Source organism: Rhyacophila brunnea, unplaced genomic scaffold (genome assembly GCF_057557595.1).
Source record: "Rhyacophila brunnea isolate RB1 unplaced genomic scaffold, BYU_Rbru_1.0 scaffold_2, whole genome shotgun sequence".
NCBI lineage: Eukaryota > Metazoa > Arthropoda > Insecta > Trichoptera > Rhyacophilidae > Rhyacophila > Rhyacophila brunnea.
The window spans coordinates 1,731,160-1,758,542 of record NW_028232859.1 but is presented as its reverse complement, the minus strand read 5'-3'; the positions used below and the strand labels follow the sequence as shown (position 1 = coordinate 1,758,542).

At 29.8% G+C, this 27,383-nt stretch overlaps 1 protein-coding gene across 1 annotated transcript in view; it reads left to right on the top strand.

Moving 5' to 3' along the window:
* tyn (trynity) overlaps positions 1-27,383 on the top strand; it is an 81,227-nt gene that overhangs the window by 25,621 nt on the left and 28,223 nt on the right. Inside the window, exons 3-6 of the mRNA XM_085946367.1 lie at positions 1,459-1,549; positions 6,763-6,930; positions 8,377-8,700; positions 9,738-9,984. Of these exons, the coding sequence (XP_085802493.1) occupies positions 1,459-1,549; positions 6,763-6,930; positions 8,377-8,700; positions 9,738-9,984 (830 nt within the window). The remainder of the gene's footprint in view (positions 1-1,458; positions 1,550-6,762; positions 6,931-8,376; positions 8,701-9,737; positions 9,985-27,383) is intronic.

The window sequence follows — 27,383 nt, the reverse complement described above, 5'->3', positions numbered from 1 at the left end:
GTATTGAGGGTCTACGTCTCGCAGCCATACATGAGTACGGGTAGCACACATTGGTTGAACACCCTACGCTTACGACATAATGGTAGGTCACTCTTGAAGATACTATTAAGACGTCCGAAAGCACTCCATCCCAGCTTTGTTCTTCGAGCAATTTCATCGTGCATGCTTCCGTCTATGGACACCTGCTGTCCGAGATAGACGTAGCTGCTGACTTGCTCGAGTTGGGTGCCAGAAATACAGATAATCGCAGGGTCCGAAAAACAGTTCCTCATCACTTTTGTCTTTGAGACATTTATCTTTAGACCGACCGTTTGACTGACATCCGCGAGTTCTTGCATTCTACCTTGGAGGTCTTTCGGGTCCTGTGAGAGTACAACAATATCATCTGCAAAGCGCAGGTGACTGAGGTGCTCTACATTAATAGGAACACCTTTTTCCTCCCAATCAAGTTTCCTAAATAAGTCCTCAACAGTAGCGGTGAATAGTTTAGGTGAAATGGTATCACCTTGCCGGACACCTTTGTTAATGGGGAATTTACGCGACCGTTTGTGGAGTTTCACGCATGCTGTGGCATCACTGTATATACTGTTCAATATGTTTATGTAGCGTCTGGAAATTCCTTGGTTGCTAAGGGCGTCTATAATTGAGAATTTTTTTATGGAATCAAACGCCTTTTCATAGACTATCAACATTATAATATGTTTTATACCTATATCCTTATCTCACATACGCTTAAGTGTACCTACTTTATAATACTACCGCACTGAAAGCATCTTTCAAACTATTAAGACAGTATGATTCGTTTTTTTTCACGACTCGATTAAAATAAACGATTCCTCCGATTTTTCAAATTTAGAATTTGCGTTTATACGTTTTCTTCTTGTCTCACTCTTTTTTCATAAAAAAATAACTTGTTTGTTTTATAACTGGTTAGATCCTGATTTCATGATTCAATGATTTTCATTACATGATTTGGATTGTGTAATATATAAAAAATATTTTTTTAAATTTTAGATGCTAATAATAAATTTGTAGGTACCTATTGCACGACGTTCAAAACCAAGAAAAGCTCAGAAATATTACTCAGTTTTCGTTCGATAAGTGCAATAGATTGTTATGAACTTCATTGGATTTTTTCCGTCCGGCATAAACAAATTTACATAAATATAATTTACTCTCCAGCGGGTGTCATTTTTTATAGTAAACTATCAATAACAGAAAATTAATGCATTACTAAACTTCAAAGTTCAATGTAGAATAGGTAGGTACATAAATAGGGCTTAAGGATTTGATATGGCATGAGTATTTTTATATTATTTACTATGTATTGTTTTTTTAAATCAATAAGCACCTACTTTGACAAACGTTTAATTAATATATGAATATCTCAGTATATATTAAAAAAGATGAGAAAGGCATTAGTTTATTGACTGTATGGTTTTTTTTCTTTTGTTTCAGTTTTGTAGTAAATCCTCTAACTCCTGTCCAGGAGACACGCTGTCAGCTTCAGAATGATACTCAGGCCAACAACCCCAATGCGACACCACAGGTAATAAGAACATTCTTATATAACATTATATGATATAACTTTGTTTAATTATTCTAAATAAACGTTATTGGTACATTAGGTTTCTGATTAATATATGAGATAAACGATTTGATTTCTATGGTCTTAAACAGTGTGGATAATAGAACATTAATTCAAAATAATAATATTAAAGTGAAACAAAACACTGTAATAATTAATGATATTTACTATCCAGTATTAACCCATAGCTTACGGGCCGCACAAAATTATGTTTTTGCTAATTACTTTTCAAATGCAAATTAACACGTTAATTACAAAATTAATTAAAAGGGCCCGTAAGCATTGTGTTAATTAGTAAAATAAGCTTCCAACAAAGAATCTTAGTCAATAGTTTTATTTTATATATAATCTACTTTTTGTCAAAATCGGATTCATGTTATTCTATTTTTACATTTTTTTTAAAGATTTATATTTAATATTTCTAAATAAAAATAATAAAAGTGTTTGGATTACTGAGAATTGAATTAATATACGTGCGATAGTAGCCAAGTTGATTAACTAAATCGATTTCAAGTTAAATATTCGATTGTAAATTCTTCACAACTATTTTCAACATTTTGTAAATAGGGTATTGCTCTCAAATGATTCCTTTTTACCACGTTTTTATTAGCTCGTATTCTTGTTTGTCCGGTACAGATTTTTTCTTGTGTGTCCAGTACAATTTTTTTCTTGTTTGTCCAAGATTTGTATTGGACGATTGAAGATTTTTAACTAACTTCCCGACTAGCTAGACATTTGAAACTTTTATAATATATCAGAACACGGCGACAATGCATTATTTTAATAGTTTTGGCCATCTTTAAGCAGAATTGAATTAATTTTCAGTTAATTCTGTTTTGTATGTTTCGGAAGATATTCGTTATAAGTAATATTTACTACTCACTATTATTGGTTGCTAAGTGGGTTTTAGCAACTAAATTATTTATATATACATGCGTTACTATGGAAAATGACATTTCAGTATTCTCTAATATTTATTCAGTATTTCTATCAAGTACAAAAAAAACTATTTATTAATACATAGAATTGTCAAGTTTATATGATTCAACAGAAAATTTAAAGACGTGGTATATAATAAGTTCTTTTTATCTTGTAATTATTACTATTTAGGAGAAAAAATTTGTGTTTTGTGTTTATTAACCTCTTTTATGTTTGAAAGACTAGGCTAATTATATCCATCGCTATAAAAATAATATCAACATTTTTAACACCATATCAATGCATATTCGGATATCGATAAACCAAAATTCATATTAAAGAAAAAGAATCCTATATCACATATTATTTTGGTGTTATACAATATTATAATCGTATTTATTTTTCAAATCTAATAAATCTATAAATGCAATAACTTTGATTTTTATTGATTGATTCGATGATTTTTACAAAAAAAACCTAAATGATTTATAAAAAGTTTATATTGGTAAGTTTTCTGTAAAAATATCTAATATTGTATAAATAAAATTTATTTATCTAACATAAAAACCACTATGAATGGAAATAAATTTGAGGTATAAAAAATACGATAACGCATGCCGTATAGAATTATAAAAAAAGTAATTTAAAATCAAACCACATAAAGTACAGAAATCATTTTAATGTAATTCAGTAGCCATCTATGTGGCGTTATTTGGTCAATAGGCCAAGACGGTGACCACAAAATAACGTGGGTCGATGCTCACGGAGAGTTGACTTAATAGTCGAATGCATTTGCACAAATTCCTGGTGTTTGGTGAACAGTTACTGCCACATCAGTGTGAAAAACGGTTAACTTTACTATGCAAACCAATTAAATATATTTACAACACGTCATGCAAAGTGACACAGAATAACTTATCGAAGATATGTGAATACGCAAAACGACCAAGCAAGCATAGTAGGTATTTAAATTATTAACGTTATGTTTACAAGAACTAATTAATATTTAACTTACTTTATATGAGTAATAATTAATAAGGTAAATACGTCATCATCGTAGACGAAAGAGTTTTCTTTACTTATTACATCAGTACCGACGTCTATATTTTACATTAATAAATAAAATTTAAATGTTTGTCTGTGATTTAGAAATAATATGTAGCTTTTGATCAACGTTTCGATTATTTTCATAATGATTTTTTTATTGTCTGTTTTTTGTTACATTATAATTCCTATTACTATAAACAACCTTATACAGAATATAGAATATATTGGTACCAATTTAGTACAATTTTATCTTTATTGTCGACATCTCAAAAGGTTCCCATGTTACAAAATACATATTTTTGAAAATGGCGAATTTATTTTCGACTAATTATTACGAGTGGATAAAGTGGTCAGATATCAGCGGTGGAGTGGTGAGGTGACATGCGTCTAGATACAACCGTTATATTATATATTCTGGATAAATTACATTATAATAAAATCAGTTTATATATTCATTGTGTATATCTGTCTACTTTTTATTACCACGTTTTTATTAGCTCGTATGCTTGTTTGTCCAGTACAATTTTTTTCTTGTTTGTCCAAGATTTGTATTGGACGATTAAAGATTTTTAACTAACTTCTCGACTTTCTAGACTTTTGAAACTTTTAGAATATATCAGAACACGATGACAATGCATTCTTTTAATACTTTTAGCCATTTTTAAGCAGAATTGAATTCGTTTTCAGTTAATTCTGTTTTGTATGGAAAGTTATTTCGGAAAAAAATTCGTAAAAAGTAAAACACTATTATTGGTTGCTAAGTCGGTCCTAGCAACTAAATTATTAATATATACGTGCTTTACTATGGAGATCAATATGAATTGTAAGGTTTATATGATTCAACAGAAAATTTAAAAATGTGGTATACAAAAAGTTCTTTTTATCTTGTAATTATTTTCGTATTCACTTGAAAAAAAGCCGTTGACAGTTCTAATATATGTAAATATTCTGATTGATTTAAGTTTTATACCATTCCATTTTTTACTCAAACGGAATGGTACAAAACTTAAAACAATTAGAATTTAAATTCAAATTCTATTAAGTACCCTTGGTTGATAGTATTATTATGTTGAAATATTATTTTACATAATATGTGAATACTAGAATTCCAGTTCACTCCAAGTTCGGCTATGATCCAAGTGAAGTTAAAATGAAGGACGTAAAAATAACATCCATCACAGTATAATACATCAGGATATAAGAAAACGATGTATTGTTGGAATTCACTTAAAGATTTAACAAACACTTAGAGAAGATTGTACGGCGTTTTATTATGATAACATAATATTATCTGTTCGCAATAACGTGTATGACTCATTGCAAATGAAAATGCTTTGTATTGAGTATTACTTACCAGAGAATATAAATTTATGCATAGTAAAGAAATTGGCTGCATACCGAACATAACGTCCTACTGGGCTTGAATAGCAATGTGAAATTGAATAGTCCCCTATTGAATGATTCGTTTATATTGTGGAGAAATGGTTACATGTAAGTTGTACGTATGCAATTCATCGTGGGAAACTTATTCGTGCGCCGCAGTTCGTATAACATTTTATCAAATGTCGAGTTCTTCGTTGAACATTTCACCGTGGAATACATTTGTACGAATTTTACAAAATGCGGCGATAGTTTGCAAATAGTACTGTTCCAATTAGATTAACCCTAACCTAACATAACCTAGTAAAGACATCTCTACATGTTGTAGCATACGTACAAATATACTCCACGGTGAAATGTTCAACGAAGAACTCGTCATTTGATTGAATGTTCCACGAACTGCGGCGCACGAATAAGTGTCCTGCAGTGAACTGTTTACGTATAAATCTCTGGATACGTGGAGAAATACTTTAACATGAACACCAAATTTGTTATTTTATTTATCTCAAGATTTACTCTAACCGTATAGTATGGCAGAGCAATGATTATTAACAAACAAAAAAAACTAATTGTGCTTGTTCATTTATTGGGTATGTTAGTTTGTCTATCTGACTAAAGTTTTTTTTTATTTCAATTAGTATAGTCATAATATAAGAAATTCACTTATGTAGCTAACTACGTACTTAAATAATAATAATAATAGACGTAGGTATATTTTGTTTTTAAATTGCTGGAAATAAAATTATAAATTCAAAATATTCCCATAGTTATATAATAGAACTCTTTTATTTTTTATCTTAGCTTTTCATATTAGAGCTTTAAACGGTACACTAATTAGATCGCGTTATGAATGTATGAATCTTCCAAATCTTACATAATATATAAATATTAAAAGTTTTGTCATTTGTTAATAGATAATATCTATTAACAAATTTCGCGGGTTAACACAGGCATTCTGACAATATGTTATTTTCGATCTTTTTTGTCAAAACATTGCCCATCAAAATCTAATATATATTCAAATTAATTAAAAATGTGATGTTAGGTCTATTCTTTAAAGAGAGCTCAGCTCATTCATACTATTATATTAATAATTATCAACGATAAAATAACATATTTACATTTTTTTCGTATCTGCATTTAAAATACACAGATAGTTAAAATTAAGTTTATTTGAAAAATATGTTTCAAATTTGATGCGGTCACTCGGTCATTTTCTATAAAAATCAATATTTATAAATGAAATGAAATACATATAACTATAAAATAGTAAAAAAAATATTCATACATAGTTATAGAGAACTTATTTTACTACATTTTAATGATCAGAATTACCGGAAGATAATAATTACAAGAAAAATCTGAACCAAAAAGAAACTTTTTAATTTTTGATTGATTTTAATATTTAATGAACATTATCAGCACTTCGTATTAATTGAATTATAGTATTCATACTGACTTGCTAGAGGCATGTTGGTCACCATTACCTTCCGTTTCACACACAGCAAATATCATCGTGTGATACAAGTCAAGCGATCATTGTCACTTGATCATAAGAGTCTGGCCTAATAATCAAATCACTAGAAAATTAGCGGAAGTATCTGGTTGGTTCCACTATTACAAAGATTATATTATATTGAGGTTAATAATTTGTCTATACGATAGTACCCGATAGATCGGTATAAGATTTGATGTGGGGAAAGATTAAAACCAAAATCTAACGATTATTTCGATATTTGACTTACGTACTTTCAACATACCTAGATTTCGAGTTTTGATTTATGGAATTTTGTTCGATGTTATTTATGTGTATTGATTATTTTTTGCAGCGATCTGTCAGCATGTATTACATGGTGAAGCTTCAGGTGAGATCCGAAGGTGTCTGTCTGAGGCCATGGGCATTCGAGAGGGTGCCTGGTAAAGCGTTGCGAGGATTGGATAATGCTCTCATCTACACTTCCACGAAGGAAGCATGCTTAGCTGCCTGTCTAAATGAGGTAAGATTTACTTAATTTTGAATATACGTATGGCATTTAAAATGCTTTAAAGAAGACATTAACCACTATTGTTTCTTCTAAAGAATATCATAGTTATAATAACACAACACGAAACTGTCAAATCTGCAAGTCGCTAATGATATATTTTATTTGTAATGTTTCACAGAAGCCAACATTAAATTGACATTTAGAATTATTTACTTAACATAATAAGTATACAACCATATTACAATAAACATATATTATTCGAATAAGCACGACTGTGTCAATTGAAATAAATATTAGGTGTGTATACTGTTTAAGACAATCATTACCAATTTAACTTGCTTAGAAGGAATTGTCAATGTGTGTATTGTATGGTGCAAAATCAATAATTGTCTTTATATATAAACCTGTCCAATAGTCGTGTAATGATCATTCAAACGCGACCGATGCAAAAGTAGAAATTTAGGTAATGTTAAATCTTTCAGATAATCATTTGTCATGGTCATGTATTAAACCTACGCTTGTAGTCGTGCTGACTATTGATAATCTTGATTTATTTTTCGAGTCCAAGCATCGCGTTTTTAGTACTATTTTGAAAAATACCAATACTTTGGCAAACTTGCTTAGTACTACAAAAGTATGCTAATATTTATTCAAATGAGAAGAAACGGTCTTATATCAATTAATAATACGTGTCGCTTGATTTTAAAATCAGCCAAGTCCATAATGGATGACTAGGAGAAAAACAGCATTGTGTTTTTTCAAGTACACAGACACAAGGGTGAAAGTTTACATTATTTTGAGCATAGAATATTTAAAATTAATAAGTTTCACATTTCGATAATGCAGAAATGTTTGAAAGCAGTAGTTCTTCAGCAATTCACAAAAAGTCAAAAATACCTAAAGGTGGACTTGGCTGATTTTTAAATCTAGCGACACATATATCAGTGATTTAATATGCAAGTTAATCAAAAAAGTAAAGGTACGAATATTTAAATATGGTAACGATAAAGTGAGTAGATATTAAATAAATACGATTACCGCATTTATTTCTTCAATACCTATTTCAATGAAAACTTTTGATATTCCGTTTCACATTGTTTTTATAAATTTAATAACTAAACTAAAGATCGAAAAAAAATTAGCCTCTTTCCACAGAAATGTGTAAGTATACATTTCTTTCAAAACAACTATTTTGTGTTTTATTCATTAGACAAAATGTATTAAAATAATCTACGATTTTTGTATTATATTGATATTTCCACTTAATTATGAATGCCCTGAGGCCCTTTATTGAAGAATTTTAATTAAAAAAAACATAATGATTTTTTTATAAATTATAAAAAATAAGTTCCTCCTAGAAAATATAGTTTAAATATTAACTTATAATAATGATTTTTTATGAAAAGTTAATATTTATAATGTCATGAAAGTAACAAATGAACTTTTCCTCTCATCTAGAAACGATTCACTTGCCGTTCGGCCGAGTACGAATATGGCAGCATGCGATGTGCTCTGAGCGAAGCAGACAGACGCCAGGCATCATCGTCCACCACGACCATCCCCACAGGCAGTACTTCTTCGACTAGCAGCAACACTTCACCTCTAACGCAGCCACCTAGATTGGCCGATGCCCCAGGAACAGACTACTTCGAGAATCTTTGCCTCCGAGCTGGCCAAGCTTGCAAGGACAATAGAGGATTCGCCCCACCTAGGATTGGAGTCGCTGATGATAAGGTCGCGCAGTACGCCGGTCTTCATTACTACACCGATAAGGAATTACAGGTACAAACTTATGTTATTTTTTATTACATATAAATAGTTTTGTCGGGAATAGTAAATAATCTAAAGCAAAAAATTAATGATGAAATACGCAAGACACAGAACTATAATCAAACGTTTAATACTTAGCTTAATAAGCAGTTTTTTTTAAAAATAAAAAAAACCGTAGCTCGTAATCGGTGAGTCGTTTTCTACCAATTACATTGCATGATAATATAATTTAAAATAATAAGATGTTATATTTTGCAGTGTCGTTACTAGAGAATCATGGGTCCCATCTTATGTTTTAGCTTTGACACTCTTAATAATAAAAAACAATATGACATCATTATACAGCTACATAAAACATATACAAGATTTTAGATTAAGTATGTTCATTTATAAATAATAAAAAATATTTCATTATTTTATTTTCTGTCTTTTATTTTAGTAATTAATTGATAACATTACCATAAAAATTAGTAAATTTAAGGATATTGTATTCAATATAAATACATCATTTGAATAATAGCACATTTTAAAAATAAATACTTAATCATAAAAAAAACTTTTTGAAAAAATACGACGCCCAGCGGGATTTGAACCAGCGCCCATGTTCTCTACCAACTATAATTATGTGCATCCTATCTAATTGCGATGAAATCAACTAATAGTTTTTACAATTCTCTCTGAAGCGTTTCCATTGCGTGAATTTTTGGAAGTCGGCTTTCTAATTTCACATTTTGTAAGATACGTACAAATGTATTCCACGGTGAAATGTTCAACGAAGAACTTGTCATTTGATAAAATGTTATACGAACTCATGTTTTACGTACTGCGGCACACGAATAAGTGTCCCACGATGAACTGCATACGTACAACTTACATGTAACCAATTTTGTTATATTTCTCTGAAATATTTATTACTGGATAATAATAATATTAATACATTTTGTATAACATCGTGGTGGTCAATTATTATAATTATGCAAAAATTGCGGGGTTTTAAATGTCCTCCAAATAACTCGATATGAACTAAAATGTATCGTTTAATTCCTCAGGTATCATCCGAATCAGCTTGCCGTCTGGCCTGCGAAATTGAGAGCGAATTCCTCTGCAGATCCTTCTTATATCTTGGAACCAGCGGCGCGACTACCAGCTCCAGTTCCACCACCACCTACAACTGCAGACTTTTCCATTTGGATCACAGGTCTCTACCTGATGGACCTTCGACTTACCTGACAGCTGAGAGGCCGCTTATTGATGATGGAGACGTGACTGGAACATATTCTGAGAATTACTGCGAGAGTGAGTCATTTTTTTAATATCTAGTTATGTAACGCACATATCTTTTTACGCTAGTGTGACATTTTACCACGTTTTTCTTAGCTCGTATTCTTGTTTTTCCGGTGGTTGTTTATCCAGTGAAAATCTTGCAATCGATTTTTAACTAACTTCCCGATTAGCTAAACATTTGAAACTTTTAGAATATATCAGAACACGATGCCAATGCATTCTTTTAATACTTTTAGCCATCTTTTGGTAGAATTGAATTCATTTTCAGTTAATTCTGTTTTGTATGAAAAGTTATTTCGGAAGAGATCCGTAATTCAATCCACTATTATTCGTTGCTAAGGGGGTGGTCTTAGCAACTAAATTATTAATATATACGTGCGTTACTATGGAAAGCAAAATGACATTTCAGTACCTATTGTATATTTGTTTGTTTGTTTGTTGCAAAATAGCAAAAAAATGATTTGTTGACAATTGCCTTATTTGTTCTAAATTATTAATACATAGAATTGTCAAGTTTATACGATTCAACAGACAATTTAAAAACGTGGTAAGTATATGAAAACTTCTTTTTATCTTGTAATTATTTATCTGTTTATGTGCATGTCAAGTGTCAGACACAGATAAAAACGTTGTTGAATCTGACATTAATCCTATATGTATATCACGTAAGAAAAAAGTGTTAGTCAGTAAACGGTAACGGTTTATGGAACTTGGTGAAAACTAAAGTGCGATTTTCAGACTACATAGTAATATTGGCTAATAAATAGTCGAGTCCACCGTTGTACCAATATTTGCAAATATTTTTTTAAAACTGACATTCTATATTATTTTTTCATTCAACACTACAACAAACGACGAGGTTCAAATTATAGTAGTGTAGTTAGGGAAATAGTAGAGTAATAATAATAATATAGAAACAAACCATGCTTGAGAAAATCACAAATATATATTGTGACCTCACCAAGGTTATATTCGGGACCAAGCCAGTGGGTTGAAAATGTTATGATTTCTACATAAACTAAAACATCTGCAAAAACCAAATATTTAAAGTAGTTTCACAATGAAAAATGATACATAGTATTTTTAAAATCATCTGCCTGAATCTATCCACTGCTGGATGAAGGCCTCTTCAAGCTGCTTCCACTTCTCTCGGTCCTGTGCATTGCGTTGCCACGTATTTCCACAGAACTTTATCATTTTATCGATACAGCGGCTTCTAGGTCTACCTTGCGGACGTTTTGTACTTCTTGAATACCACTGGGTGACTAGATCTGTCCAAAGATTGTCTCTTCTTCGAGCTATGATTCCAGTCCATCTCCATTTAAGGCTTTTAATAAACTCTATTACATCGCAAACCCTTGTCGTTTAAAACAGTTCACACGAGTGTTGCGAAAAAATTCTAGGAATATTATTGTATTTAAGCTTTGTGCAAAACAGTTAATATGATTAATTTATCTTTAGTTTAAAGCATAATAGTAAAAGCAATCGAGAAATGAATGCGTATTCAATTCTAGTTACAGGTATATTATAATATATTGGTAGTTTCTATAGATTGACTGTATTGTATAGGTTATGTTAGAGCAGTATCCACTTGAAGTATGGTTGGTATTAATAGTTATAGAGAACCTCTAACACATTGTATATCTTAAGAAATCAACGGTAAACGATTATATTATAATACAGTATATCTGACAAAGTAAATCAAAATCATAGATGTTTTTCATTGTATTATAACTGCCTTAGTGTAAATCGTTTTTTAAATGGTACGTGTTCAATTATCGATAAACAACTGCGATAGCATTCATTCTCTAATTAATTATTATTTCGATAAAAACACGGATTAGTTGCGAGCCACTAATTTATATGACTGAATCTGACAACTCCGCATCGATTCGACAGGCAATTAAAAATCGCTTTCAGTTCGACGAAATGGTCGATTTAATTTATGGTCGCACGATTCTAAATCAAATAAAAAATAGCATACGAGTAACCTAACACGTATATGAAAATATTTTTATCAGGTTAAAAGAAATTATTCGCGTGCAATAGTTGAGTAGGGTTGTCAAAAATAATGAACTTTACATTGATAATCAATCGAACCTAACTGACAGATTGTTAGACGAGATGAGCTGATAGGGACATATTTTATGTAGGTAACTATACATTACAATAATAATCATAATATATAATCAGGTAGTTTAGAATAAAAATGTGTACACACAGCAGTGGCGAAGGGTGAGTTTCGGAAAGAGGTAGGCTATGGAGATCTGATAAAAAGAAAACACTTGTCAGGTATACTTACGAGAAATAAGAAAATAATACGGTATTACTACTAATGAATAGGTAAACACTAATGACAACGACACACTAATTTAATGAAACTTCAAAAACTCGCTGACGACATAAAATTAATCGATCAGTTTAAATTACGTATTTTTTAAAAACATTTATACACATCAAATATTATTAGACAAAAGTTATTTTTATTTTTAAAAACAGTCTATATTTATTAATATTAGATTAAACACCATATAAATAATTTTTTTAAATTATCTAATTATTAATTATTTAGATTTAGGCTCTTCGATCGGAGCTTACCTTATGTCATACAATTCAATAGACTGGGCGAGGCTGCGTAACGTAAAGTCCATATGAAAAAAAAATGAGAATTATTTGAAACATAATCCGACCTTTATTTAGGTCAAGACAGATGGCGCGCTGTGGTATATTTTTTAAAACCTTTGCAGATTGTTTTGCAATTATCTGTGTAATACATTCCTACACATACGGCATCTCTCATTGGCTAAATGAATTATTTTATAGGATATAAGTGAATGTATAAATAAGTCAGTATGCAATTAAAACTATTTTTCTCAAGAACGTAGGCTTCAAATAATCGAATGGTATGAAGTCATCGCCACTGACACACATGACAAAAGCTTGAAATTATTCCCATATGCTACAGAGATACAGCTTTTATTGGAACCGCTTTCTCCGGCGGCCATCTTGAAATATTTGTATTGTCAATATTCCTGCTTCTAAAGCACTCAGGACCACAAACGTATTAATAAGGCAGATCGAAGTTTTACACAATTACACAAGAATCATCTTCTTTTTTCATGACAAGCTTTTATTCTACAACTATCTGATTATTTATTCAGATCTGATATGTAGTTCATTGCTATCGCTTTATGGTGGTGGAAGTCTCGCAAACGTGCATTTTTTTCGACTAACCATCGCATAGGTCCCTTTAACAGGCACTCTTCGATACTGAAAGGAAGTATGTGCTTAACCCTGCGTTTAAAGCGTATGATGACTTTATAAATTAATTCAAACTCGTGTAATATGCATCTAAAAAACTGGTGTATTGAATAAAAATGACGCCACATTACAGTCATGTTAAATTACAAACGTCAAAGAATCTATCGCGTCAAATTTGAATCCAATTTCACACAACATTGTGCCACAAACGAGCATTTGAATAGCGTTTTAATGACCCTTTCCGACGCCATTTTTTCTCGCCATCTCAGTTTGTTAGCGCATTCTGACTAGTGATGTCTACTATCGGTTCGCTCGAACCGCTAGATGAAATTGATAACCCAATACTAAAATAGTGGATTTTAACAAAAGTCGTTAGCACTGATCGAGTTATTGTTATAGCGATAGAATTTATTTCTTTAGAACTATTATTGTTTAGATAATTTTCATAATTTTGTTTAAAAATGATAATTTTACCGAATTAAATATCATTAAGATAGGGAATAAATAAAAAATTAATAAGGCATCTTCGAGTTTCTGCATTTGGCAGTTATAAGATTTTTTACAATATAGGGAATGAGAAGATTTTATTCAATTCAATATTTTATAGATTGTTTGAAGTGATAACTAAAGTGGAGTTTCAAATTTCAATTTTCATTAATTAAACTCCTACTTTTTATATGCACACACTATAAATAATAAAATTAATTAAATTGCATCACTAATTAATTGCCACATTTAAATAGCATGATAATTATATCTAATGTCCAACTAATAATTACGCGCCTAGCGTGTCTCTAGTACTGAAAGACTTTTAATCATAACAGCAGTTTATAAAGTTTTATTAGATCGAATGGCTTTGAGAGAACCGGTTGATCGACATATATCGGCACATCCCTAATTTCGATAGATTTTTTTCATACACAATCGAGACTTTTTGCGTCAACAGTCGCTCGGGGTGACGATCCAACATGTTTTTAAATTAATGTCGCCGAATTCACACTTAAAATAGCATTTAGCCGTAGAAAAAGAAAAATCTCATTTAAATTACCAAAACGGTTATTTTTTCGCATGTCAACCATCATGGCGGCGATAATCGTTTCCCGCAAGCTTGCTAAGCTACTATAATGAAAACGTTTTTGAAAATGGAACGGTTTCGAATAATTATTATTCAACATTTATTAAAAGCTTTAAGCGGGTTTAATTGGTGCGAGCAAAAAATGAACCCGGATAAAAGAGATGTGCTCTCGCACTAAAAAGAGAAAATGGCCGAGTACAAAAAGTAAAAAAAAAATGGCTCGTGTCTTCCACGTTCGTTCATAATTATTTCTATCAGACTTAGAACCGTTAAACAGCTTAAACTGTGAAGTATTCAAGTGTTTACTTTAACATAGCTACATCCACATAAAAAATATCAAACAATACACATCCAGGAGAAATCGGTAGTTTAAATTCGTTTGACAGTTTTAAACGTACTACGTCTGGAATGCTTGAAATCGATTTTTAACCATATTTTCTTATGAAAAAAAATATACACACTAATATCAACTAATCGATTAAAAAATATTTGTAGTTAATAGTTATTATATTACGTTTTTATTTTTCAAAGATCTAACAAAACTATTATTAATTCACTATTCATATTTTGACACATAGAAAAAACCTCTCAAAAGTATTTTCATTTTTACCAGTATATTTTTTTACAGTATCAAAAATTTATAAAACTGCTCATGAATGTTATTAAATTATGTGGATTACGTATTATATTCTACGTTTTAATTTATTTCACATTTTCTTCAAATTTGGTGTCGTATTCTATCAAAAGTTGGCAATCAACATGGATACAGTTCATCTCCCTATCCTGGGCTAGTCGTATTAGGTCACCAAAACCATGGACACTGAGCCCCTCATAGTAATTGCGTAGCGGGATATTTATTAAACTTACGACTCTGCTGCTTTCTACCTTTGCTTGCAGAAAATCATATTTGTTATTGCCGAAGCAAGGAGTCTTTCTGCGTTTTATAGTAGATGTTAGATATCTTTTTATTGGCTCATCTTAAAACCTATCCTTTGGTAATGTAATCAGTCCAGGAATTCTATGCGCGTCCAGACTTCCGATAGTCTGTCTGTTCATTTAATGTTCAGGCGTTAACACCATCATTAACATTAATAATGTATCTATAATTTTAGGATGATGATAAACAGTAATTTTAATCTGTACTTATATGTGAAAGGTGTTTAAAACTGTATATATTTCTTTAAATTTTGTCAAGTTGTTATGTCATTAATATCTAACCAGTATTATTGGACAGTTATAAATACTGTTAGTTTCTGAATCAGCTTCACAATTTAAAAGTATTTATACATTGTAATAGATATCCACCAAGTTCAGATTTTTTTATGTTCAGGTCAAAGCTGAATTCTGTGAATCGAAGCTGTAATAAAGAGAACGTACATTCGAAATGTCTAATTCAATTAATTGCCACAGAAAATGTATTATTGTCATCGGAGAAAAATAAACAGTTACATTACATTTGAAAATTCCTCATTTTATTTCTCCGTCTCCTGACGTTTGCGGCACAGGCGGAAAGTGTCGGAAAAAACGTTTAAAGTAATTACCCGCCATGCGTGAAAAACCGTTGTCGGATTATTATGTTATTTTTATTGCCGCGCGTTTATTAAAATTCAAAATCTATACTCTCCACCTGTCGGTAAAATGGCGGAATCGATGCAAGTCTATGCAAATTCGACAGCATGTAAATTAAAACGATTATTCACTTCATATAAAAACAACAAAAAACAACTCGTGTGAAGTCATTCCTTGCCGCTATTAATTAATAAAGAATTTAAGATTTTTTTTAAATCTTATGAGATTTTTAACTGTTAAATGATGTAAGACAGCTGCCAAAAAAACCATATTGGTAGGTATCTACAGCTTTTAATATATAATACTACAAAACAAAAAGCTACCGAAACTCTTAATTTACTCACCAGGAGAATCTTAGAAACCACAATTTTGTCAGAATAATTATTTACATTTTTTTAGAAAATTTCGACTTTCAAAAGCTTTTGTATTGCAAAAATTATATCACTATATTATTCTTCAAAATAATTGTATTGCTTATTAATAATTTGTTTTACAGAAACTAATTTTTGTCAATACTGTAAACCATTTCATCTTCATATTCTCAGAAAGTTACATAACCCGTGATACTCGTATATTCATATAAGTATAAGACGAAATAGTAAAAGTATGTAATATGTATTGTCTTATCTTCGATGCTTCCAATGAATTTTGTAATGTATTTTAGTTCAACCGCCGATATTTGATATTGTTGAAATTTTCATGAGAGTCGAGTAATTTACGCGGTTGGTCAGCCGACACAAAATCAAAGTAAATCCACCTCGACAATCTTTATCCACATTGTCAAGTACAATAGTGAAGTGTTTAAAAAATGCATTTGCCACTGCGTCAATGGTACATTTGGTAGCGCGCTTGGCTTGCAAACGAAATGTTAGCGGTTAGGTCGACCATAGTGTACGTGGGCGTTTTTTGTCATCCTATTTTTCGAATTAGTTATGATGGTTTTTTGTTAAATACCAGCCCGGTTCAATCACATTAATATTAATGTCACACCACAGTATAAATATGTTTTATTATTATTTATTTTATTTATTTAAGAAAACCAAACATTGTGGACGTAACAAATCTAAATTCAAGACGTTCACAACATGAGATTTACAATATAATAAATATTACCCTCACAAGAGAGAAGAAGAGAATATACAATAATAATAATATATAAAAACATAAGTACAATTTTATACAGAAAAATAAAAATTATAGAATACCCTTCTAGTCCCAGAGTTTTATTTTTGCACATACCTGGTATATAACATTCTGTCAAAATCAGGTTTGCTGACGTCTCTTTTAAATCTAATATAATGGTATATCGATCATTCAATGATCACAGTTATAGTACGAATATAATATCATGATTCGTTATATGGGAGGTATTCACGATTTATTAGTTACGCTTTTCAACACCTAAAAAAGATTTGGCGCTATCTTTGGCAATGTCTTTATCAAATTTATAGTCTAGTTGTAAGAACATAACACATTTTATGAACAAATTATTTACCATTATACCATTATATATTAATATTATTAATCGATTTAAAAAATATATTAATCTAGTGATAAATCACGCAGTAAAAACCTGAAGATAGTTTAAAAGTGATAATAAATGTGTTGTTTTGGTTTGATATATTCCCATATTCATATACACCATATCAGAAATCGTTTTCGATGTCATTGTGATATCGTTTCCAAGATGAATTTTGGAGTTTTTGTGTAATATTACAATGTAAGTGTAGATGACAATAATTCATAATAATGTGGCCAATAAGACATAAAGCTGCATTTAGTATGCAAATAAAAAAGTAGGGCGTAGAGATAGAGAACTGCGTAAAAAGCTGGATAGATTTTTAGTCCCCAATATAAAGGTAACCTTATATAAAGGAAGTTTGCTATTTTATTTGTTAAAATAATATAGTTAACTAAAATAGGGAGGATTTTCATATACTTATCCGTAAAGGTAATGAACGCCGTTTATTTACAATATTTCAATCATAAACATAGGAACTTATATTGAATAATTACAATATAAAAATAACTTTTTATACACAACGTTTTTAAATTTTCTGTTGAATCATATAAACTTGACTTGAATAGCTTAACGATCAAAAAGATTTGTACGTGATTGAAATAAAACTGAAATGTCATTTTGACATGTTATATTGATTTCCATAGTAACCCACATATATTAATAATTTAGTTGCTAGGACCCCAGACCCCTACCAACCAATAATGGTGTCGAAATAACTTTTCATACAAAACAGAATTAACTGAAAATGAATTCAATTCTACTTAAAGATAGCTAAAAGTATTAAAATAATGCATTGGCACCGTGTTCTGATATATTCTAAAAGTTTCAATTGTCTAACTAGTCGGGAAGTTAGTTAAAAATCGATTGCAAGATTTGTACTGGACAAACAACCACCGGACAAACAAGGATACGAGCTAATAAAAACATTGTAAAATAGTCAAAGTTTGACTGAAAAGTAGTGCTTTTAGATGTATGCAAATGCATTTACACGATTAAAATTTACCAATAAAAATAGTTTTACGAAATAATGTCTATTTTTTAGCAGACAATAGAAATTTCTGATATACCTACAATAATGAATCTATCAATCGACTAAAAACTGTTATGATAGCTGATTTTTTTTCATTGTCCACTTTAATTCATTACGTAACATAATTTTAGTAAGTAATTTATATTAGTTTGTAATATTCGGTAATGTGTCTGTAGCCTGAAACAACGGTCAATGCGTTTATTAATACTGCATTAGGTATATATTATACAACAGCTGCTATCGAAATATTACTGTTCATATAATAATTATTAGATTATTAAGGGGTCTAATAACAAAGATAAGTTTGATGACCGCGAGATATTAATAATATTTTAATAAGCTCCTCTATACTACCTGTATCTTTTGTACGTAGACGCTCACCTTCATCACCCATTGAAATGATATAAGCATAGTGTTCTAAGTATTATAACAGATTTCTTTTAGATTTTAAATCATAAAAAATATTCAATATTGATAAATGTATAGAAATTGTAAGTGGTAAAAAATTAATTCAACTCATTCCATTCAATCGACAATTTGAAAATTACCAAATTCCGGCTGTTGATATTCTAGTAAGTAATTATAAATTATAATCACGAGTTACTCGCGTAATAATAATTTATAATGCTTATAAAAGAGTGTATTATGTCATTATAAATTTATATTGTGAAGGCCAGGTTCACTCGACTTTTTGAGATGGGTCATAGAACTCGTCAGGTTGGCTACCTAACCAATTCAGACTCATATTATTATGGTGTAATAAGTATACACTCAAAAATACAATATAAAGACATATTAAATATTTTTTAAATATCGCATTTTCATTCATATTTACTAATTTAGTCATTAAAGAGGAGTACAGTTTATTTAAAAATTCTAAGTTAACTACCCAAGTATTATTTCAGTTCAAAAAGATATTATACTAATTGTATATCTTATTATTGAGAAAAGATATTGTTTTATTAAAATATTGCTAATATCGAGATAAGTCTATACTAATTTACTAAGTTTAATAATAATTCCATCATTATAATGACAGTATTCGTAATGGCGTAATAGCAACCGAATAAAAACAAATAATTATTATGAATGAAATTGTACCAAGTGATTACGATCATATTTTATAATTAAATTCTGCCAAAAGATTTTTATTAGGTACTACAATATACAATATTAATTAATATATTTAAAAACTATTAGAAATACAAAACATGTATAGTATACGTTTTATAACTTTGCATTTTTTATTACACTGATTACGCCTCTTTGCCTGATTACCTCGCATAAAATTAGATAAAATGATATTTACTTGTATTAATATAGTAGTAATAAATAAAAAATCGGTGTGTGTACTTATGTACGCGCATTAGAAGTTATACTTATTTGGCGTAACAAAACAAAAACAAAACTTGTAATAAATAACCTAGATTCTTCGACTAGCTCTTAATTATCTTGTTAAATTACACATTCAAGAAAAAGGACCGCTTATTGGAGCGCCGCTGGTTTATTTCTATACACTTTAACTTATATTAATAAATAATTATATAATTATTTCTCGTTGTTTTTATTTTTAAAGTAACAACTGTCACTCTGACGTTTAATCGTTTGTTTACGTAGGGAATTGCAAATGGCCGACAATAATTACGGAAAAATTCTACTATTAAACTTGCGTTTGTATACAGCTGACTGATTCGCAGCTAACTTCATACTGTCGCGCACTTTCGTAACAGTGTGCGCGCGCAGCTCTCAATTTAACTATCTACCAAATGTTCTAATTTCCAATACATAGATAATATAATGTAAAAAAAATATTTTTAGAATATTTTACATCATTTTCATCCTAGCGCCGGAGTGCAAAGTTATGAAGCGTATACATTTACAGAATTATAATAAGAGAAATAATATGTACTAGAAAATTTGAATGTGTTGAAAAATGGTTTGGGGGTATATTTTGAAAAAACCCGAAGACCCCCCCAACCCTCTTGTGGACGCGCCTAATGTGGTGTGAGATAATTTCTGATAAATGTAATTCATTGTAATGCAATGGCCTATCAAAAAGTATTTGAGAATCATTAATCAGGAATGATGCTCTTAGAATTTTGTATGAATGCATCACATTTTTTCATACATTCAATCCATAAACCCCTCATAATGAGAAATTAAAATGTTATCTATAGATTATGGCCATTAGACGCATGTTCATAAAAAATCACCTAACGGTAAAGATATGACGTAATGGTATTTATGTTGGTATAGTCAAATTGATATTATATCATTGTATTGAATGCAGGCGTTAACTTAATTTATTGTTTAGTATTACAATATTGATCTATACAGACAACCACAAAAAATGCTTTTATTTTAGGTTTAACTGGTCATACTGACGATTTATTATAAAATGCTATCGAGTGTATTGTTATTAATATTTAGGTTTTTTACTAACACTTCAACTATTCATAATTTGTTTATTGTATTTTTTGTGACCTTTGATTTGATGGGTAGGTAATGGAGTTTTTACCTACTTTATTGTATTGATTTATTATATAAGCTAGAGTTAACAGTGTTCGTTGTCAGTGTGTTGAGTGTACACGGCGCCTGAAGATGCCGAAAGGCGAAACCCGGGTCGCAAAAAACGACTTAAATGGAATAGTACAAAACTTAAATCCATTAGAATTCAAATTCCACCAAGTACCTTCAGTCGATAGTATTATTATTAAAAATATTTTAATTCAACCTCAACTCTGATGATGCCTATATTATAATCCTCTTAGGATCGAACATGGTGATTAATGGAATGTAACATATCACAATACAATATATTGAATTTTGCTATAATATAAAATTATTTTTCACAGTGTGTTATGCCCATGGTCCCATCGTCAATCAGTCAGAATCAAAAAGTTTAGTGCTTCGATTTCGTAAATAAGATGAAACCTTCCGGATCACAGCTCTCTACTATTCTTGATAGTATTTCCCCGATAACTGCCATAGAAATCGATAGCATTAGTTATTTGTTCTCTCAGGGAGTAAAATTAATTTATTAATTGTTGGTAATGCCAATTGGGAAGGGAATACTGCGCTCAACCAAATCGCTTAATGTATTGATATATTTCACTTATGTGAAATGGGTTAATATTAATTCGTATAGTAGGATCAATTAGCTCAATCGCTGTACTTTCAAGTAGTTTTTATGATTTTTGCATTTATCCTTCTTATTGCGCTGTTTTTTCTTTAAGTATCGTTAAAAGAGACTGCCTATTTTTATTGATGCCACTTTTTGATAATCTTCAATTTATATGTTTAATGTTCATTGTATATTTAAACATGTACTATGTAAAATAAATACATTTGAATTTTGAATCTTATCTAGCTTAGCTGTAAGTTCAATTAATTGTAATAATATATATATATATATTAGGTTTATTCTGTACTCGTTAACTGAAATTTTCCGTGTATCTATATAGTAATGAGAAAGTTTACAAAGAATTTGGGAAACCCAACATTCATAGTCAACAAAGCATCAAAATTGAAAATTAAAAACGAACGGACTTGGATCAACCAGTGATTATTCTGCAACTGCATATACATATATAATTAGTAATACATTGTTTTTCACCGTCTAAAAATTATACAAATACATGCAGCAGTAATTGAAAATGGCGCCCGGATTCGCCGTGACAAATGCTAAATTATTCGGTCCATATTTCAAAGTTTTTTTCCCGCCTCATCAAGACGAAGACGGTTGTGAAGTTGCCGCCAATCTCGGCCCGTGTACAGTTACGCTCATCTGACGGAAGCCCGGCACATTAATTTGACAGGCTGGAGCAGATTTGACAGCCCGTAATTATGATTCATGAAGTTGGCTGCAAGTGGAATTTAATTGTGCCATACTGACGTTTGTTTCGGATTAAATATTTTGATAGGACAACAATGGCGTCGATATTATCAGCAGTGAATAGGTATGATAAGATAAACGTATTGATATTATTCATTCGCTATAATGACTACCGGAAACAAGGGCCCGCCCAATTAGTTTATTTGGTATATAACCAACTAGAACTAAACTACACTACTTAGATTAGGTACATGTGGGAAAGGGCATTAATGTACTCACAAGACCCAACCCTAGAAATAATAGCCAGGAAACCGAGGTCTCCTTCTCAGACCTCACAAGGTCTCAGTTAAAAGAAAATGTAGGGAAAAAAGCGGTAAAAGAAAGTAATAATAATGATCTTTTTCGTATAATAGATACTTCATAAAAATTTCAGAACATTATATTTAGTGTGATTCAATGTGCATTTTTGTACCTAATTAAAAAAAAAATTGTGTTCTGTTGACTTTGGTTATTTACTTAACGTATTGTTATGACCTTTGTTCATATATAGTAAATAAATCTAATCTTACTAACAAATATACTTGAAATGAGAAATGAGTTCCAACTAATTTAATTATTATCCTTCGTAATTCTATTATCATTTTTCTTTTAAATTGTGAAAATTGTTTTTTTTTTTAATTTTCATTTCATACCCGTAGTAACAACGTATGGAATTGTGGAAGACAGAAATATGATAAAATACGGACATTCATTGAATCTAAATATCGGTAACATATTATGAATTATTGTGAAAATAGATTTAGATTGATATCGGACGTCTATACATACATAAAATAAACAATCCCTTTTTTGATTGGTTGTAATAATTTTAAATAAAATAATAAAACTAAAAATCGTGATTATACTCGTAATATGAGGAATATTGAAAACAATAACGTACAAAACATAACAATATTCATTGTTATTATTATAGTTACCAAATAATATATATATTATGATCACGCTCTCCACTGTTAATCTGGTTCAGATAGTTAATATTATTAAAACCTGTTTGTTCGCTATGGATATTAACACATTATATTTTTTGTGACACTGGAAACTAGCGGGTTAAATATACATAATAACAATTTTCGCTACACGGCAGAGCATAATATGTTATAATTTCCCATTGAGTGAAGAGTATCTGATTATTTTTCGCGAGGAATGGTTATTCACCATTCAATAAACACATTGGGGCTTATGGTCTTGATGTAAAGTTTCACAAACACAACATAACAATTAGATATTAGTTTATTTTTATATTAGTATAATTTATTTAGATATTATTGTCCGGCAACTTCATCTTGGCTACGTGGCAAATCTGTGAACTACGTACAGCTAATCGAACTTCCGGTTTCAAATTAGGAACGCCCCCAAATTTTTCATTACATTTTTGACACTTCGTATTGGACGCATCTATCAATTTACGTAATTTGAAGCTTTTTATATTCAAAAGATGTCTAACACAATACGAAATGATGTTCGAATTATTATCAGTAAACTTTTGATTTATTGCGAAGAAGAAAAAGAGTCGTATTTAAAAGGTGAGCCTATACAATACTTTCAACAAGCCCATTTTACGGGTTCCTGTCATGTCAGGTATGTCAAAATTCAGTGTTGTAATACTAGAAATATTTCCCCAAATACTGGAAATTATGTTTGTATATTATAAAGTTATGTGTATCGTAATCTATTTTATTAATATTTTTAGACGTATAATAATTAAGTATAAATGATCATTAGTTAGTTAATAAATTGTCCTATTTTTTCCTAATTTTTAAACCGATAAGTAGGTACATATTGTTTTAAAATTTATGTAAGGTGGATATAATTTAATTTATAGAAAATTATTTTCACAGTATGTGTTTCTACAACAATTTTACTAAAAATACGATATAAAGACATCATTTGTAAATTATAAAACATGTGATTGGTTCATCAATATAATATTGAATATGTTATATCTTTCACTTCTACTTTTTTACTCATAATTTGTGTTCTAGTTATTTAATTAATAAATACCTGCAGCAATATTATCAGTTAATGTGGGTTCAATGATACATTTCCTTCCAAATTCAATAATTACGCTGTAATAATTAACCTAATATAATAGTAATAATTAAGAGGTGAAATTATTTGAAAAAAAAATTCTATTGATATTTATTGAACAATAATTAGACTTATAAATTAATGTACTTATAAACTTACTGAGAATAGAATTGATATAAACATAAAACTTAATTTCACGGGATATGTTTTCTCAAAAAATGACAACACTGTTGTCGTACAGTAGTTTATTATATTATCATAACAACAGATTTTGTTTATATTATGTATTATGGCGCATTGGCCAACCGCTGTAATGCCGTAATACTCTTTTTCTAAATAAATATTTACATGGAAGATCGGAAAGATCGAAAAGATCGAAAGATCATTCCGTTGTGCATCTTATATTAATATAAATTTGAATAAATGAAAATAAGGATTATGTAGCCTTCCTCAAGAAGTGGATGTATAGTGAGTGAGGATTGGGGTGTCAAAAAAATCAATATTTTAATTTCGTTACGATACCTATACCAAGTAATATATATAAGTATATAAGTATAATAAGTTTCCTTTTGATATGACATCCCTAGTGAAGATCATTATTTTCAATATACCACCGTTTTATTGAAGTCCATAATTTTATAATAGCCTATGTGCCAATGTCGATCTGCAGGCTTTAAATTTATTATGACTTTACCTGTACTTCTCAAACTTCAAGGCAACTATGCATACATTATTAATAATATTATATCCGAACATTTAAGATACTTACGAATATTTATCTTTAGTTTTAAAGTACTATGCACAATACAGTTAAGTATATATATATATGTTTTAAATATCCATAAAATCGAAAGAATTCTTGTGCGTTTTTATTGAAACTTTTTCTGTGTCTCAACATTTTGATTTTTTGTAAATTTAATATATTAAGATACTGAAGTACTTACAAATATCTATTATTATCATTTTTTTATAATATACATTATCATAAGATTACAGGAAGAAACAGTATTATAGTATTATTATCAGGGTTAACGACCAGAATTATGTAATTATAAAATGTCTACTTAACGTAATACATAATATTTAAAAACGACAATATTATAATAGTTAGTATTAGTACCTTTAAGACAAATATAATTGGGTATAATTTCCATTGAAAATTCCCTATGATCTGTATTGTAATTGTAGCCTTATGACAGGTGGTTACGTTCTAGTAGAAGGCCGAGAAGCACGTGCGGAATTGAGTTTGGATGAGTTTAAACAACAGAGTTACCACGTCGTAAATAATTTACCTGCATCTGAAATTACATTTAAAAGAAAATAAAAAAAATAATAATTGGTTATATAGTATAGATAAATAGAGAGTCGAGGAAGCCAGGTCGTTCTCCAAGCCTCGGGTAATAGGTATATATGAAAAGAATTTCATTCTCTTCTAGAGAAATACGTCGAATATTATAGAAAAACATAGATCAGGCAGTTTATTAAGTATGAAGCTTGCGCCCATCTTGGTTTTTTTATACCAAAATGGAGCAACATCTGTTTGAATCTGAGTGAAAACTATTAAATTATAAAATAAATGGAATGAGTTTTGGTCAAATTAAATTAATAATCGGTTAACAAGTCTAGCCGATGGTCTAATATAATGGTGACTTTATGTACAGTGAACATAAAATTATTATATTCTTGACACGTAATTTTGATCCCTGGTCATGGTTCCTGATAACCATATATACATATTATAATTACCATTATATTAGTAAAATCTCATAAAATACCCATATACAATTTCAGAAAGTTTGTAAGTGTATATAATAATAATTTGAATGTTGTTGAAGTCCTGTTCTTTAGAGAAAACTATATAACTGGTTTCATTATTTTTATATCATATTATATTAATATAATGTTGGTAGAAAATTGTGAATATATTCTGGTAACGGAGAAAATAATTTCGGTAAAGTACCCAGTCTTAATAAAAGATTTTTAATGGAGAAAATCTTACATTTCTTATTTTTCTTCTGTAAAAGGTATTTTGAGAAGTGGTATGTAGCAGTCTTCTTCATACTAAAAGTAGTCGTGATCTGACTGCACGACTTGGTACTCTATAGGTATGCAGGAATCTCACTTCAGAGAGATATACAAGTCGAGATCTTAACAACGGACCTTACCGAGATAAATGTTTAACTTGCTTACTGAGTGAATGTGGGGAATATCTCTTACCGGTATTTAATATTATTGTTTCTGTGGTTGCAGGGTAAAACTTCTTAATCGCGTTTTTACGAAATTAAGATTTAAATGCCAATGTGTTTAAAGAATTTCTCTTTTCTCTTCTCTTCTCTATTTACCACGTTCTCTTTTTTACCACGTTTTTATTAACTCGTATTCTTGTTTGTCCGGTACAGATTTTCTCTTCTGTGTCCAATACATTTTTTTTCTTGTTTGTCCAAGATTTGTATTGGACGATTGAAGATTTTTAACTAGCTTCCCGACTAGCTAGACATTTGAAACTTTTAGAATATAACAGAACACGACGACAATGCATTCTTTTTAATACTTTTGGCCATCTTTAAGCAGAATTGAATTCATTTTCAAATAATTCTGTCTTGTATGTTTCGGAAAAAAATCGTTAAAAGTAATATTTACTACTTATTATTATTGGTTGCTAAGGGGGTCCTAGCAACTAAATTATTAATATATACCTGCGTTACTATGGAAATCAATATAAAATGTCAAAATGACATTTCAGTATTCTATAATATTTATTCAGTATTTCTATCAAGTACAAAAAAGTATTTATTAATACATAGAATTGTCAAGTTTATATGATTCAACAGAAAATATAAAAACGTGGTATATAAAAAGTTCTTTTTATCTTGTAATTATTGTGTATCAGATTTCGTTACATGTAAGTAAAATAAATAGATGTTTAAATTTGTTGTAAGCTTAAACTGAGAAAATCATTTGTAACTATAAGTAAAAGTACTTATTGAAAACATTGAATATAACACAGCATCAAAAATTTTACTATTCATAA